At 39.5% G+C, this 17,898-nt stretch overlaps 1 protein-coding gene across 1 annotated transcript in view; it reads right to left on the bottom strand.

Moving 5' to 3' along the window:
* The window catches only part of LOC150086017 (uncharacterized), a 210,007-nt gene that overhangs the window by 184,979 nt on the left and 7,130 nt on the right, over positions 1-17,898 (bottom strand). Inside the window, exon 2 of the mRNA XM_090374773.1 lies at positions 11,911-11,986. Coding sequence (XP_090230899.1) covers positions 11,911-11,986 — 76 coding nt within the window. The remainder of the gene's footprint in view (positions 1-11,910; positions 11,987-17,898) is intronic.

Genomic DNA, 17,898 nt, shown 5'->3' with positions numbered 1-17,898 from the left:
TAACAGGGCTCACAGAAACGTGATGCCACATGGAAATATGGGATGATGAGTTTCAGTACAGTAGGTACAATGTATTCAGGAAGGAAGGGCAGACAGAAGGGATGGTGTGGTCATGCTTCTTATCAAAATCAGCCTGAGTGTAGCGAAAGCTTTCCCAGATTCAGCCATTTCGCATGATAGTATGGTGTGAGATAGTTGGAAGCAAAGCTATAATGAGAGTGGGAGTAATGTACAGGCCAGGTGATTGTGAAGATTATGATGACAGCCTCTATATATACAAATGGAATGGGCAAGTAAGTGTGAAGGTCTTAATTATGGGTGATTTTAATTTGCCTCTAACTGACTGGAGCAAATGAGAAAGAAACTTGACATGGGGGACAAAATTTTTAAATCAACTAGATTGTTATTTGTATCAACATGTCAGGGAAAGTACTATGGAAAAAAAATACAATGAACCAGATGACATAATAGGGCTGACAGTACAAGAACCAGTAGCAGGAAGTGATCATGGAGTTCTACGGTGGACGGTAGAGAGAGGTAGTAGTAGTAGTTAAAGGCAAAGGAATGGGTTATAATTTCAGGAAAGGAAATTACAATGGCTTAAGATGCTACATGGCCTCTATTAACTGGATAGATATCTCACAGAGAGTGAATACAATTGAATTATGGTATACCTTTAAAATATTAATCACAGAAGCCTTGAATGCATATATACCATTAAAAAAATACCCCATGAGGTGGATTCCAAGTTGGATGAATAATGAAGTTGCCAGATTACTTGAGCAGAAAAAGACAGCATGGAAAAATTACGAAGCAATAAAAATTACTGAAGCCTATAACTGCTGCAAATTGATCTGTAATAATGCCACAGAAAAGGTTAGGCTGGTAAAGGCAGATTATGAGAAATCGCTGGCAAAGAGAGCAAAGTGTGAGGATAATGAATTCTTCACATATATAAATGCAAAGAAGAGAAGGATAAACCAGATCGGACCCTTATGTAATGGACATGAGACAGTATTAGGTACCTCGGCTAATGGTGCAGATGAATTCAACAGTTACTTTGCATCGATATTTAGAGAATAAATACCTTTTATGTCAATGAGAAGCTGTAGGAGTGAAGTTAAAAATAAGTAATTAATGATATTGAAATATCACGATTATTTAATGAAAAAAACTTAAGCCTACAGACGAGTAAGACTCCTGGGGTATATGCTATCACATATACCCTATAGTTTTAAGAGAGGCAGCAAGTGAGTGCACTGAACCATTAAGGCTAAATATGAGAGCATCACTGGACTCAGGAGAGATTCCATTGGGATTGGAAAAGTGCCAATGTATCTCCAATACATAAAGGCAGTTCTAAGAGTGTAGTGGGAAATTACCAACCAATCAGTCTAACTTCAGTAGTTGGGAAAATCATGTAGAAAGCTTCAAGGCAATCAAGCAATCATTCAGGATCATTTAGATAGAAATGGAATTCTGAAGGATATGTAGCGTGATTTTGTAAATGGAAAAGCATGTTGAACAAATCTGGTTAGCTACAAGGAGTGGTACAAAAATAATGCCTCCTATTTTTTAAGTCAGAAAATTTAATTCCTACAACTATGCCTTTTACATCAATTAATCCTCAATCAATAATAAACACACTGTTATTTTTTCACAGAGTTACCATCATTTCCTATGTACTTCCACTATCTCTGAGTCAGACTCTGTATTCCGATTCTATAAAAGTCCTTACTCTTGTTTCAGAGGGCTTTGCGAACACTGTGCTCAAGCTGGTCGTCGCCCGCAAAATGGATTCCATGGAGTGCATCCCTCAACAGGCCAAAGATGTGATAGTCGGAAGGTGCAAAATCTGGGCTATGAGAGGGATGAGGAAGAACAGTGCACCTCAGTTTTGCAATGGCCTCCATCATGCACAGACTGATGTGGGGTCATGGGTTGTCATGGAGAAGAACCTCATTAAGGTTTTGGTCCTGTCAAACTCAACGGATGTGGGCGTTCAACTTTTTCAACATTTCCACATATTGATCTGAGTTGATTATAGTGCCGCACTCCAACAAGTCCACAAGCAATACCCCATCTTTACACCAAAACACTGTTGCCACGACTTTACCAACAGAAGGCTGTCTTTTGAACTTCTTGCTCGGTGAATTTTGATAGTGCCGTTCCATCGACTGTCTCTTCATTTCAGGATCATAATGGTGGACCCAGGTTTCATCACCCGTGACTATGTGTGAAAGAAAAACCTCTCCTTCACTCTCGTAGCACTAGAGAAGTTCCATACATATCTCTCCAGGCTTCTCAAGTGTAAGCATTTTCAGGACCGACTGGGTGCTTGATTTATTGATTTGGTTTTTAATGGCACATTGGTAGCTAAGGCCATAATGCACCACCTGACTGGGTGCAAACCTTGTTGTAGCCTAGTTCCTTTATGATGATTATCACAGCAGGTTTCCCTATACCTACTGCATCGCATAATTTGCACGTTGTGATGTGGCAGCTGCCTTTGATAAGAGCATCGATCTGGCTCTTATTGTCTATTGTCATGACGTTATGGGCCGGCACTTCAGGGTTTTTCAAAAATGTCATTTCCCCACTCTTAAAGTGTCTTACCCAAAGTCTATCTGTACTCACATCTACAGTATTGTCACCATAAACATTTTTGAGATGCATCTGGATTTCGATAGGTGTAACGTATGCTTGGTAAAAAATTCAACCACCACTCTTTGCTTGATACATATACCTGCAACATCCACCATTTTGAACTATCCGTGTGCCGCACTCACAAGACTGATCACAGTGCCACTCAGGATGGTGGAACTAGAGACCTCTAGTGACAGGTAAAATGTTCTACAGTGCCACATTTGAAAGCAAAAAATTAAGAGGCATTACTTTCGTACTGGTCCTCATATTTTGACAGGATCGCTCATGAGCTGGATTTAGGAAATAATTTTGACATTGTTTATTTAGATTTCGGCAAAACATTTGACTCAGTCTCACATGAGCAGTTACTTTATAAAACAGAACATATTGGAATCACATGGAAAATCCTTAGATGGATAACAGGATGGCTTCAGGGCATAAGGCAAAGGGTTGTGATAAATGGTTATTCCTCAGATTAGGTTAATGTAACAAGTGGGTTTCCCCAAGAATAAGCACTGGGACCACTGTTGTTTTTGATTTTCTTAAATTACATCAATGAAGGGATAGAGGGCGTGATATCTAAATTTGCAGATGATGTCAAGATCGGTAGAGTACTTAATGATCACCGCCAATCAGAGCTTCTTCAGAGTGACCTAGATAGACTTCAGGGATGGTCAGAAAAGTGACAGCAATGCTTTAATTCAGTAAAATGCAAAGTCTTACACCCGAAGAACAGCAACCCCAAAATGACATACACTTGGTGGAGTTGAGCTAAAGTCAGTAGTGGGAGAAAGGGACTTGGGTATTACGATACAGTCAGACATGAAGTTCTCTGAGCATTGTAGACAGGTTGCAAGGAATACCCATGGTGTCCTATCAATGATTTAGCAAGCATTTGCTAGTAGATATAAGGACGCCATAATCCCATTGCATAAGGCTATTGTTAGCCCACACTTGGAATACTGCATTCAAGTATGGAGGCCACACCCGAGCTTCTTGAAATGGTCCAAAGATGGGTAACTCACCTGGTGAGATCAGCAAAAGGGCATCCATATGAGGAAAGACTTCGAATATGTGGGTTGAAAAGCTTGGAAACTAGGCACCTTAGAGGAGATGAGGTGTTTAAGGCTCTGAGAAGCAAAAGTAAAATGAATGAGGATGAAATTTTCACAGTTATAAATGATTCTAGAACAAAGGGCCATAAATTAAAGTTACAGGGAGAGATGTTTAGACTGGATTGCAGGAAGTTTTATTTTAGCCAGCGAGTTACTGGAATAAGTTACCTACATGGGTGGTGGAAGCTAGCAGTTTGGGGAAATTCCAAGGTCAGCTGGATAGTTACCTATGGGAGGAGGGAAATGCATAAGTTGTCTATTTCCTTTTCTTTTATTATTTATTTCATTATTATTTTACTTCTTTTTTTTTTTTTTTTTTGGCTGGTGCAGCATAAGTCTTAGGCTTCCTTGCGCCATATGGCCATTACTAATACTAAATTCTAATACTAAAAATTGAAATAACAACGCTTCAGTATCATTAATAATTAGACACAGTAAGGGATCCAGCACCAAACATGGACTAATGTTGTGACCCAACTCACTACATGAAAAGCAATGCCCATTTACAATTACTCTGTCTCCTAACACTTTTTGCCATTTCTTTATCCAAACAGTATTTTATCCTTGTAATGCCACATTACTGTTGTTGTTATTTTCGTTTTTAGGAGCATTAGCAACTAAGGCCATATTGCTCCGGGGATATGCAGTGGTCATTCCCTAACCTTTCTGCATCCTCTGTATTTGGTGGTCACAGGCTCGAACCCCGATCTGTCTTATACAATAATTGTTCACATGGGACTGTATCAAGTGTTCTTCTACTTTCATTTAATTCTTTAGTGACTACTTTGACAGCTAATTTGATTAGTCAGACATAATCAAGGGCAGATATTGTTGGGATATCAAAGATGTGGTGTCACACAGATATAAGGAATGCAGAATTAGAATTTGGGGAGTACAGAAAGGATAGACAGGACAAAAAGGGAAGAGGTATCATGCTGTTAGTTAAGAAATACACAACATCTAAGGTTGAATGATTGTTTTAAGAATTCTTGGCGCAAGAGCTACTGTGACTAAAATGCACATGTAAAATTTTTTTACAATGGTTTTGTTCTAATTTGCATTTTGCTGCTAATAGTTTCCAAGAGTCACAAAGTGACTATAGCTTGCTTAAGAGATAATATTTGGTTTCATATTTGATTACAGTAATTTATTTTCTTGAGGAACTGAAAAGCATCTGCTATATTTTTCCTATCTTCCAGTATGGTTTTAAGAGTGAGGGAGTGATGTTTGTTTAACTCTTTAAAGCAGTTTCGGCACTCATCTGCAAAAACTGGACAAGCAATCGGTACATGTTCTACTGATTGCTTATTGTATAAGACAGTAATGTGGCAGTGCCTCTGTAGCCAGGTGGGCAGGAGCATCAGTGCGTAGCACATGCTTCTTGATTAGACCGGGGTTTGAGCCTTATGTCCTCCCCTCGCAAAAGATAAGAATTGCTGAAATGCGTGTGTCCTATTCTTAATTCTTAACCTTGCAAGTATCAACTTCATCATGTTTATTTTTCTGTATGCTGGATTTCCATGGTTGGAGTAATCTTTTAATCTGATGTAATTTGTTAGTGGTTAGTTGCCATTGCTGCTGCCACAAGATCTAAGGAAGTGCATCCAGTTAACATGGTTGGACAGTGCAATGTTGAGTCAGTTTGGCATGACATACACACTGGGAAAGCAAAATTGAGAGTAGGAGTGTGTTATAGTCCTAATGACTCTGATGAGTGTAATGAACAACTGTACAGAGAAATAGAGTTGGCCAGTAAACAAGATTGTCTTATAATGGAGGATTTTAACTTTGCAGATATTAACTGGAACTTGTAGATTGGTTACTCACACACTAGCAAGGCTTTTGTGGATTTATTGAATGATTGTTTTCTACAGCAGCATGTTCGAGAGGCAACCAGAGGGAGTAATACTCTTGATCTGATTATCAGCAGTGATTCTTCATGCATTAAGAATCTGCAGATAAAGGAACCACTAGGTAGCAGTCATCACAGTGTTCTGATGTGGAATTTACTCAAAGATGTAACTACCAGAAGGGGTAAAGGGAAGAGTTTTTGTTTAGAAGGAGACTATAGTGGTCTAGGACAGTTTTTAAGTTCTATACAGTGGGACCAACAGCAAATTCTAAATGGGACGCATTCTAGGAATTAATCTTAGAAGCTACTAGGCTTTTCATACCAACTAAGAAATACTGTTCAAGGTTTATGCCTAAATGGATATCAGTTGAACTAATGAGACTCATGACAAGAGAAGAAAAATTCATGGGATGCATATAAATTATCAAGTGACAGAGAAGCCTACGGTAGATAAAGTGCTACAATTTTTACATTGGTGTCATTAATCTAACTATTTTTCTCTTTTTTTGTAGTCACCAGGATCATTTATTTCTCCAATTCCACTACTATCCAATTCTATATAAAAACATATACCAAAGAAGAAATTCAGTCTTGTGACCCACCACATTTGCACTGCCTGTTTGTTTTTCTTCCTTTGCTGTGTTTATCCACTGCAGCACAGTGATCATGCTGATTTGATTCCTATCACAGACACAGCAACTCTCTATGAAGCACTTTTTTTTATATAGAAAATATACAACTTTTATCACAGAGAGTCGGCTTTTTTTTTTTTCTAGAAAATTACATTTTTACTCCAATATACATGCCAGCCTGAAATACATACAAGTTACAGACATACCAATGCTTCAATGACTTAGTTGTTTCGGTAATTACCACAAATAATCCAACTCTTCCTCTGTTGTTGCAGGCAGAATATATATTTAATTTAACACATGATTAAACTAACACACACAGTGAACCCACTTAATTAAGATGTTGTTTAAGACAACCAATTTGAAAAAAATCTTTACACAAAGGTTTGCACTAAAAAAAAAAAAAAAACAGGTTTGCATTAAAAAAAAAGTAGCAATCATCTCTATAACAGAAAATTTCTTTCATGAGGAAAACTTGTCAGTTTCTTCCAGTTATATGATGTTGCACTGCTCACTACAATATTGTGCCAATCATGGGTGGTAGCAGGTAAGAGCTGGGGAGGGAGGCAATATAGCCTCCCTTTATGATAAAAATAATATAGATTTTTTTTACTGCTCCATGATGATTAAAGCTTAATGATTCCCCAGAATATTATTTTAGCCCACTTTAGAAAATCTTGGGACCTCTCCTGGTACCAAGGCAACTCGCCATGAGTTCCATATGAGAGATCTATGCTATTTACAAGAGGGAAAAAAAAAAAAAAAAAATTTGTTTGTTTATTTAAGTAAAGCAATAACTGAGGCAAAATTGTGAAGGTGGGGACGTATTCCACAGGCAAGACCTATACTATTACAAAATATCATACAGTCTGTTTTTCTTAGTTCACATGTCAGTAATTAAAGTTCTGATAAAAACACATTATGCTGAAAAATATCAGTTACATCAAAACCAAAAGAGGCGTTTCTATAAAAGAAGCCCATTTTGGCCTCCTGAAATTATAGGGAACTCCATGCAGTATCTGTCCTTTTTGTTGCCTCATACAATAAAAGAGATAGCATTTTTAGAAATTCCACCTGGACATTTTGACCATGCTGTCTTCAGACACTAAAAAGGCACAGGAGAATTTTAGGCAAGATTTTCCAGAAAAAAACTGCTTCTTACAGTATAGAAAATATGGTGATCCAATAAATAATTTCTAAAAATAAACTTGCCAGTTATCCAAAGTATGACAATAGTCAGCCAATCCAGAAAAATTAAAAATTTTGCTATCGTGGTAAACCTCACAAATGGAAGGAGATAGACTGCCTTAGGTCTTTTTCTTGAATCGGTTTCTTCATCTCCTGTGAAGAGTACATGAGTTGATGAGCTCTCCATTTAAATGTCTAATAATATTTGATAAGTCCTCCTCTGCATAAGAGTAAGCCCTAGAAGAAAATACATAAAATTAATTTTTGTGAAAGAGTTATTTCCACATTTTGTTTATCTAACAAATTCTTTTAAATCAATAATAAAAAAAATTAGGTATTTTAAAAAATTATTTTTGACAAAAACATGAACCAGAGAAGTGTAACATTAGCATTAGTAGAAGCATATGATGCAAGAAAGCAAGCTTATGCAGCATCACCCAAAAAAAACAAAAAAAAAAAAGCACTCCCATTTCACCCCTCCGTTCATTCGAAATACCTATGCAGCTGAGCCTTAAATTTGTTTAGGCTATCAACTTCCACAACAAGGGATGGAAGTCTGTTCCACCCACCAACCGCACATCTATCCTACGTCTGTCTATCTTCAATTAGAATTCATATCCTCTCAGGTGATTATTCTGAGCAAGTGGAAGAATCCCATCGGCATTGAGCATGCTCAAACCATTCAAGACTTTATACACCTCTATCAGATCACCTCGCTGGTGCCTAGTCTCCAGACACTGTAATTTGCAAAACTTAAGCCTTTCTTCGAAAGAGCAACCCTTTGTTCCAGTCACTAATCTTGTTGCCCTTCTCTGTACTCGTTCCAGCAGCTCTGCATCCTTCTTAAAATGAGGCCTCCAGACCTGTACACAGTACTCAAGGTGTGGCCTGACCATTCCCTTACACAAGGGAATAATCAAATCCTTATCCCTTCTAGAAAAATTCCTGTATATCATTGACAACACACCATGAGCTACTCTTGAAGCCCATCTGCACTGCTCAAAGAACTTCATATCTGCCTGCACAATTATCCCAAGGTCCTTTTCATTCTCTACCACTGTCAGTGTAGTACCACAGAGTTGATACATTGCTCTGCGGTTACTGCTTCCCATATGTATTACTTTACATTCGTCAATGTTAAACTTCATTTGCCACCTCTCAGCCCATCTGCTCAACCTTTCCAGATCCTGTTGCAGCAGCATAGCGTGAGTAGTGTCCTTAACAACCCTACCAACCTTTGTATCGTCTGAAAACTTGGACATTAAGCCCCTTATACCATCATCAATATCATTTATAAATACAGAAAACAATAATGTACCCAACACTGAACCCTGAGGGATTCCACTAATAACATTAGTCCACGATTAGCAGTGTCCATTGACTGGGACACTTTTACGTGGGAGTAATTGTGCAGTCAGATATGAAGTTTTCTGAGCAATGCAGACAGGCTGCCAGGGCAGGTCTTGGGGTTTTGTCAATGATATATAGGAATTTTGCTAGCAGGAAGAAAGAAGTGATTGTCCCTCTGTATAAGGCAATGGTCAGGCCACGCCTTGAGTACTGCGTACAGGTCTGGAGGCCTCATTTTAGGAAGGATGTAGATTTACTTGAGCGTGTACAGAGAAGGGCAACAAGATTGGTGAGGGGAATGACGGGATCCTCTTACCAAGAGAAGCTTAAGTTCTGCAAACTGCAGTGGCTGAAGACTAGGCACCTGCGTGGTGATCTGACTGAGGTGTATAAGGCCTTGAATGGGTTGAGCACGCTGAATTCTGATGGGGTCCTTCCAATCGTTCAGATTACGAACCTAAGGGGGCATAACTTCAAATTAAGAAAAGACAGATGTAGAATAGATGTGTGGAAATTTGCCTTTAGCCAGCGGGTAGTTAATTGTTGGAACAAACTTCCATCTGTCGTGGAAGTTGACAGGTTAAATAAATTTAAGGAGGAACTGGACAGGCATTTGGAGGTGATTTTTTTTTTTTTTTTTGGCTGATGCTGCATAAGCTCATACACACTTGCTTTCTTGCATCACATGCCACTACTACTATTACTATTGCCACTCTCTGTCATCTCCCCCTCAACTATTCCTTTATCCATAGCAGCAATTTGCCTCCAATGCCACACTACTCCAATTTGTGCAGCAGTCTTCCATGTGCAACAGTATCAAAAGTCTTTCTAAGATCCAAATATATAATATCAAAGTTATTCCCTGCATCCAGTTCTTTCGTGACTGCATCATAGTATCCAATCAAATTGGTCGGGCAAGACTTTCCCTTAACAAAACCATGCTGTGTCCGAGCTATAACTGAAGTCTTGTCTAGATGGTCCTGCAGTGCTTCTTTAACCAGTGCCTCCATTACTTTTCCTGGAACAGAAGTTAAACTCACAGGTCTATAATTACTTGTGTCAGCCTTTGATCCTTCTTTGTGAATTGGGGTCACATTTGCTCAACTCCAGTCTATGGGTACATCCTCTGAGTCCGCAGATGCTCTCATAATTATGGCTAAGGGTTTGCTTACTTCCTTTGCTGCCTCCTTTAAGATAACTGGATAGATCCCATCCACCCCTGATGCCTTTTTTAGGTTTATCCTCAACAATTTCTCCTCCACTTTCCTCTCAGTTATTACAAAATCATCTAGCTCACTGCCAGAGTTTACTTCACCTCTGGCATTCCCCTTCCTGAATAACTCCTCATGTGTGAATGTAGATGCAAAATACTCGTTTAGTTTGTTAGCCACCTGAGCAGGATCCTCAACTGTTGAACCATCAATATCCAGTGGACCAATCTGATTCATCCCATTCCTTCTAAAGTTTACATAGGTAAAGAACTCTTTTCTGTTTTTCTTTGCATCCTTTGCCAACGGTTTCTCATAATCTGCCTTTGCCTGTCTAATCTTTGTGACTTGGTTACAGATCAGCTTATATCTATCATAAGTTTCCGTGTCACCCATTAATTTATATGTATCCCATGCATTTTTCTTCTCTGCCATATGTCTCATTAGTTCATCTGACATCCATTTAGGCCTAAAATGTGAACAATATTTCTTAGTTGGTATGTAAAGCCTAGTAGCTTCCAAGATAAGTTCTTTGAATGCTTCCCATTTTCAATTTGCTGTTGATAACATCATCAGTTTGTCCCACTGTATAGAATTTAAATACTGTCTCAGACCATCGTAGTCACCTTTACAAAAGCAAAAATCTTTCCCTTTACTCCTGATGGTAGTTACCTCTTTGAGTAAATCCCACTTCAGCACCCTGTGATCACTGCCACCTAGTGGTTCCTTTGTCTGCAGATTCTTAATGCATGAAGAATCACTACTGATAATCAGATCAAGAGTATTACTTCTTCCACTTGCCTCCCGAACATGCTGAAGCAGAAAACAATCATTCAATAAATCCACAAAAGCATTGCTAGTGTGTGAGTGACCAACCCGCAAATTCCAGTCAATATCTGGGAAATTAAAATCCCCCATTATAACTCTGATTTATTGGCCCACTATTTCCCTGAAGAGTTTCTTATTATACTCATCAGATTCATTAGGCCTATAGCAAACCCCTACCCTCAATTTTAATCTCCCAGTAGTTATGTCACACCAAACTGACTCGACACTGCACTGTCCAGCGATGTCAACTGGCTTCACTTCCTTGGATTTTACATGTTTCTTAAATAATAGCATAACCCCTCCTCCCTTCCTATCCTGTCTATCCTTTCTGTACACGTTGTACTCCCCAAATTCCAATTCTGCATTCCTTATATCTGTGTGACACCATATCTCTGATATCCCAGCAATATCTGCCTTTGTTGTTTTGAGCAATACCTCAAATTCATCAAATTTATTTACCAAACTCCTAGCATTGGTGTACATGCAAGTATACATGCACCTGTTCCTATTCTTAGCTACCCTAACACAACCCGTGTGTTTACTTGTACCGCAATGACTCCCAGCAGTCTCTGAAATATCCTGCATCTTGTTTTCCAGGCTGCTGCTCATTCCAATAGAAGCAGTGCAAGAATCACTTTCACCTCTGCAGTGGCTACTGTTAATCTATCAGTCCTTGTATCCCCCCAAGCTAGCAGTTTTCCGAGCCACCTAACACTGCCTGGATAGCATCAGCAAATATTCTTGCACCCTTTCTATTTAAGTGTATCTCATCCCTGTAGAAGCAGTCTCTCCTGTTAACAAGTAAGGGTTTGCTTACTTCCTTTGCTGCCTCCTTTAATATAACTGGATAGATCCCATCCACCCAACATCAACCAACACAATTTTGCTTATAAAAAGTAAACAATAATTTGTTCTTTTAGAGGGTTACTATATGCAATTAACAACTTTGTAAATTTATTACAATATGAGTTATTACTGGATCACATATCAAATTTACTTTGTAAAAAACACAAAAAGTTACCCCCCCACCATTTTCTAACTTAAAAATCAAAAACTATAAAACAATTGTAGCCATGCCTTATGGCACTTACTAATGGATGTTATGACATGGCATATGTGGATTTTCAGATCTTTAGGTGGAATACACACTTTGTTCAAAATAATGATCTAAAAAAAAATTTGAATTTTTATTCACTCTTACTTTAGTAAGAAATCTGTAGGCCAATCTTAGAGATCACCTTAACTCAGTCCATCTTCACTCCAGCCAGAGGGGTAAAATTATAAATTCTGCATCCCCCAGCAGACTGCCAATTGGCCAACCCAATCTTTATTAACCATGGCAAACCAGCTGCAGCTACATCCCCCACAGTGGCAGTCTTGGCAGTATTATAGCTTCACCTCTGCCTCCAGCCCAATCAACTTACACAAACTAATGTTTTGGGAAAGTTCTCTTCCATTTGCAACATGAGCCAGTTTTTCAAAATACAGAGTTGTTAAAATTAAAGTATCCCTATGTAGAGGGCTCTGGAGCGAGAACAGGTGCAGGGTCCAGTCGGCCGTAAATCCACACCACACTGTCACTTTTGGAGAATGCAACAGGACCTCTTGGATAACTGAGGAGAAGTTTGGACAACAGGTACAATAAAGGATGCGCTTACCATTTATTTCGAAAAAAAAATTAGTTACAAAATTTGTCACTATATTGCGCTGTGGCAATACAAATCACTTGAACAGCGCTGCAATTGTTTAATGTGTCCTCCATTTTGGTCAACATCTAATGCTGTCCTTCAGATCTGCAAGAGTTTGACATCCTTCCACTTTCCCCTGGTTCTTCAAAAAATTCCACAACCAGAAGACGCATGGGGTGAGGTCTAGTGATCGGGGTGACCAAGGTGTCTGGAAACAATGGCTGATGACTCGTTCGTCTGTAAAGTGTTGCCTTAGCAATATTTGGACACAATATTTGGCGCACCATCTTGCATGAATATGGTATCTTGAAGACACCCACATTGCTGCAGCTCTGGTATTGCAAAATTTTCCAACATTTCACAATATCGCTGTTCAGTGACAGAACAGGTGCAGGGTCCAGCTGGCCGTAAATCCACACCACACTGTCACTTTTGGAGAATGCAACAGGACCTCTTGGATAACTTGTGGGTTTTCTGTTACCCAAATGCAACAGTTGTGCGTATTCACTTTTCCATTTAAGCAGAAGTGGGCTTCATCAATCCAAAGGATGTTCCATGGACAAGTGATATCCACTGTCATTTGTGCCAGAAATTGAAGTGCATATGTGAAACAAATATCTGCGTCACCATGCTTCAGCTGCTGTAGCATGTGCATCTTGTAAGGATAGTGACGCATTACTAGCCTTACAGTGGAATACGGCATGTCCACTTCACGAGAAACAGCTGGCACACTTGTGCTACCACTTGATAAATCCACGACAGCCACAGCCACATCTTCAACATAAGAGTCCACTCGTTTTTGACCTCTACCTTGTTGAACACCAAGATGTCCTGTCGCTTCAAATTTTGCAATCATTTTGTGGACAGCAAAAACAGTCATAGGTCCACGCCTTGCACTTCTGACGCTGGAATTCTCTGATAGCCGCAGCTGCATTGTTGCTGTTCTGATGGTACAGCTTCAATAATAGTGCCTTTTCCTGCAACGTTGTTAGCATTGCTGCTGTAGTGCAGGCAAACATCTGCTGAATGATTTTGAAGCAACTGCTTTGCTTTTATACAGTACAGTAGAGCCGAGTAGTGGTGCTGTGGCAATAACTTATGATTATGCAAATAACGTAAGTTATTTGCATAATTAGTTATTTCCAATAAATGGCGACCACATAGTTATTTCCAATAAATGGCGAGCGCATTCTTTATTGTACCTGTTGTCCAAATTTCTCTTCAGTACGAGCCTTAGAACTCTCTCCAGAGCCCTCTATATAGGGATACTTTAATTTTACAACCCTGTATATGTAGTAGTGGCATGTGATGCAAGAAAGCAAGTGTATGAGCTTATGCAGCATCAGCCAAAAAAGAAAAAAATCACACCATTCCCTCCAAATGCCTGTCCAGTTCCTCCTTAAATTTATTCACCCTATCAACTTCCACAACGACAGATGGAAGTTTGTTCCAGCAATTAACCACCCGCTGGCTAAAGGCAAATTTCCGCACACCTATTCTACATCTGTCCTTTCTTAATTTGAATTTATGCCCCCTTAGGTTCATAATCTGAACAAGTGGACGGATCCCATCAGAATTCAGCATTCTGAACCCATTCAACGCCTTATACACCTCAATCAGATCACCGTGCAGGTGCCTAGTCTCCAGCCACTGCAATTTGCAGAACTTAAGCGTCTCTTGATAAGAGAATCCCTTCATTCCCCTCACCAATCTTGTTGCCCTTCTCTGTACACGCTAAAGTAAATTACATCCTTCCTAAAATGAGGCCTCCAGTCCTGTACGCAGTACTCAAGGCGTGGCATCACCATTGCCTTATATAGAGGGATAATCACCTCCTTTTCCCTGCTAGCAAAATTCCTATATATCATTGACAAAACCCCATGACCTGCCCTGGCAGCCTGTCTGCATTGCTCAGAAAACTTCATATCTGCCTGCACAATTACTCCCAGGTCTTTTTCATTTTCTACCACCTTAAGTGTAGTACCACACAGTTGGTACGTTTTTCTGGGGTTACTTCTACCCATATGCAGTACTTTGCATTTGTCAAGGTTAAACTTCAGTTGCCATTTCTTAGCCCATCTGCCCAAATTATCCAGATCCTGTTGCAGTAGCACACTGCCATTACTGTCATTAACAACCCTGCCAACTTTTGTATCATCTGCAAACTTCAACATTAAGCCTGATATACCTTCATCAATATCATTAATAAATATACAAAACAACAGTGGACCTAACACCGAACCCTGTGGGACCCCACCAATAACATTAGTCCAAGAAGAGCAGCACCCATTGATTACCATCCTCTGTCTTCTCCCACTTAACCATCCTTTTATCCATTGTAGCAACTTACCCATAATACCATTCTGCTCCAATTTGTACAATAGTCTTCCATGCGCAACAGTATCAAAAGTTTTCCTGAAATCCAAATATATGATATCAAAATTATTTTTTGCATCCAGTTCCTTTGTAACCACATCATAATATCCTATCAAATTTGTCAGACAAGACTTTCCCTTAACAAACCCATGCTGTGTCTGAATTATTGCTGCAGTCTTGTCTAGATGATCCTGCAATGCATCTTTAACCAGTGACTCCATTATTTTACCAGGAACAGAAGTTAAACTAACTGGTCTGTAATTACTCGTGTCACCCTTCGATCCCCCTTTGTGAATTGGGGATACATTTGCACATCTCCAGTCTGTGGGAACCTCCCCTGAGTCCAAGGATGCTCTCATAATTATGGCTAAGGGTTTGCTTAGTTGCTTTGCCGCCTCCTTTAATATAACTGGATAGATCCCATCCACCCCAGGTGCTTTTCTTACGTTTGACTTCAACAATTTCTCTTCCACTTTGCTCTCAGTTATTACAAAATCATTAAGTATCCTGCTACAATTTGATAACCTTCTGCCATTTTCAAACCTTAATAATTCCTCACGTGTGAATGTAGATGCAAAATACTCATTCAGTTTGTTTGCTATCTGAGCAGGATCATCAACAGTCGAACCATCGATGTCAAGTGGGCCAATCTGATTCATCCCCTTCCTTTTAGAGTTTATATAAGTAAAGAAATCCTTGCTGTTTTACTTAGCATCTTTTGCCAAGGATTTCTCGTAATCTGCCTTCACCTGCCGAACCTCCTTTGTGACCTGATTACAGATTAACTTATATCTGCCATAGGCTTCTGAGTCGCTTGATAATTTATATGCATCCCATGCATTTTTCTTCTCTGTTACGAGTCTCATTAGTTCATTTGACAACCATTTAGGCCTAAACCTTGAACAATATTTCTTAATAGGTATGAAACTTTTAGTAGCTTCCACGATTAATTCCTTGAATGCTTCCCACTTAGAATTTACTGTTGGTAACATCGTCAGTTGATCCCACTGTACAGAATTTAAAAACCGTCGGAGACCACTGTACTCGCCTTTACATCTGTCTTTCCTTTACCCCTGATGGTAATTAAATCTTTAAGTAAATCCCATGTCAGTACACTGTGATCACTGCCACCTAGTGGTTCTTTTATCTGCAAATTCCTAATACATGAATGATCACTGCTGATAACCAGATCAAGAGTATTACTTTCTCTGGTTGCCTCTCGAACATGCTGCTGTAAAAAACAATCATCCAATAAATCCACAATAGTACGAGCCTCAGAACTCTCTCCAGAGCCCTCTATATAGGGATACTTTAATTTTAACAACCCTGTATATGTCATCCCCATGACTTCTGGGCAGAGGAGAATGCCCTCCCTCTCACACAGACACACACATTTCTTTTTTAATATACATAAAACAACTTACTTGCATAGCAACCACTCTAGTTTCATGACAGCTTTCATATTTTCTGCACACCATTTCCTGACATTAAGATTATTAATTTGCCTCAGGTGTGACAAACTCATAACTGAAAACAAGCTAGTTTCTTTTTTATCAAGAATTATCCACCATCTCCCTTTTCATCATAAATTATTCTATTGCACCTTAATGAGGGTATCAAGAAATGTAAGCAATTATATAAGTCTGATTGTCGATTCTAACATTTTCATATCTTGCTATAATTGACAAAAGAAAAGAAACCATTATTCTTTACTGCACAGCAAAAAAATTTATTTCTAATAATTTTAGCATTAGCATTAGTAGAGGCATTTGATGCAAGAAAGCAAGCTTATGCAGCATCAGCCAAAAAAAAACCCACTTCCACTTCACCCCTCTGTTCATTCAAAATACCTGTCCAGCTGAGCCTTAAACTTATTTAGGCTATCAACCTCCACTACAAGGGATGGAAGTCTGTTCCACCAACCAACCACCTGCTGGCTAAAGGCAAATTTCCGCACGTCTATCGTACATCTGTCTTTCCTCAATTTGAATTTATGCCCTCTCAGGTGATTTTTCTGAGCTAGAGGTTGTTGTTGTTATTTGGTTTTTAGGAGCATTAGCAACTAAGGCCATATTGCTCCGGGATATGCGGTGGTCATTCCCTGAATGACCTTTCCGCATCCTCTGTATTTGGTGGTGACGGGCTCGAACCCCGGTCTAATCAAGAAGCGTGTGCTACGCACTGCTGCTCCTTCCCACCTGGCTAGGGAGGCGCCCTGAGCTAGAGGAAGAATCCCATCAGCATTGAGCATGCTCAAACCATTCAAGGCTTTATACACCTCTATCAGATCACCTCGCTGGTGCCTAGTCTCCAGACACTGTAATTTGCAAAACTTAAGCCTTTCTTCGTAAGAGCACCCCTTTGTTCCATTCACTAATCTTGTTGCCCTTCTCTGTACTCGTTCCAGCAGCTCTACATCCTTCTTGAAATGAGGCCTCCAGACCTGTATACAGTACTCCAGGTGTGGCCTGACCATTGCCTTATACAAGGGAATAATCACTTCCTTATCCCTGCTGGAAAAATTCCTGTATATCATTGACAATACTCCATGAGCTACTCTTGCAACCCGTCTGCACTGCTCAGAAAACTTCATATCTGCCTGCACAACCACCCCCAAGTCCCTTTCATTCTCTACCACTGTCAGTGTAGTACCACAGAGTTGATACGTTGCTCTGGGGTTGCTGTTTCCATGTGTAGTACTTTACATTTGTCAATGTTAAACTTAATTTGCCACCTCTCAGCCCATCTGCTCAACCTTTCCAGATCCTGTTGCAGCAGCATAGTGTCAGTAGTGTCCTTGACAACCCTGCCAACCTTTGTATCGTCTGCAAACTTGGACATTAAGCTTGATATACCATCATCAATATCATTTATAAAAACAGAAAACAATAATGGACCCAACACTGAGCCCTGAGGGACTCCACTAATAACATTAGTCCACGATGAGCAGTGTCCATTGATTACCACTCTCTGTCTTCTCCCCCTCAACCACCCCTTTATCCATAGCAGCAATTT

Source organism: Mastigoproctus giganteus, chromosome 5 (assembly GCF_048544385.1).
Source record: "Mastigoproctus giganteus isolate SK-2022 chromosome 5, ASM4854438v1, whole genome shotgun sequence".
Taxonomy (NCBI): Eukaryota; Metazoa; Arthropoda; class Arachnida; order Uropygi; family Thelyphonidae; genus Mastigoproctus; species Mastigoproctus giganteus.
The sequence above is the reverse complement of the archived record's forward strand: the minus strand, read 5'-3'. Positions and strand labels throughout refer to the sequence as shown.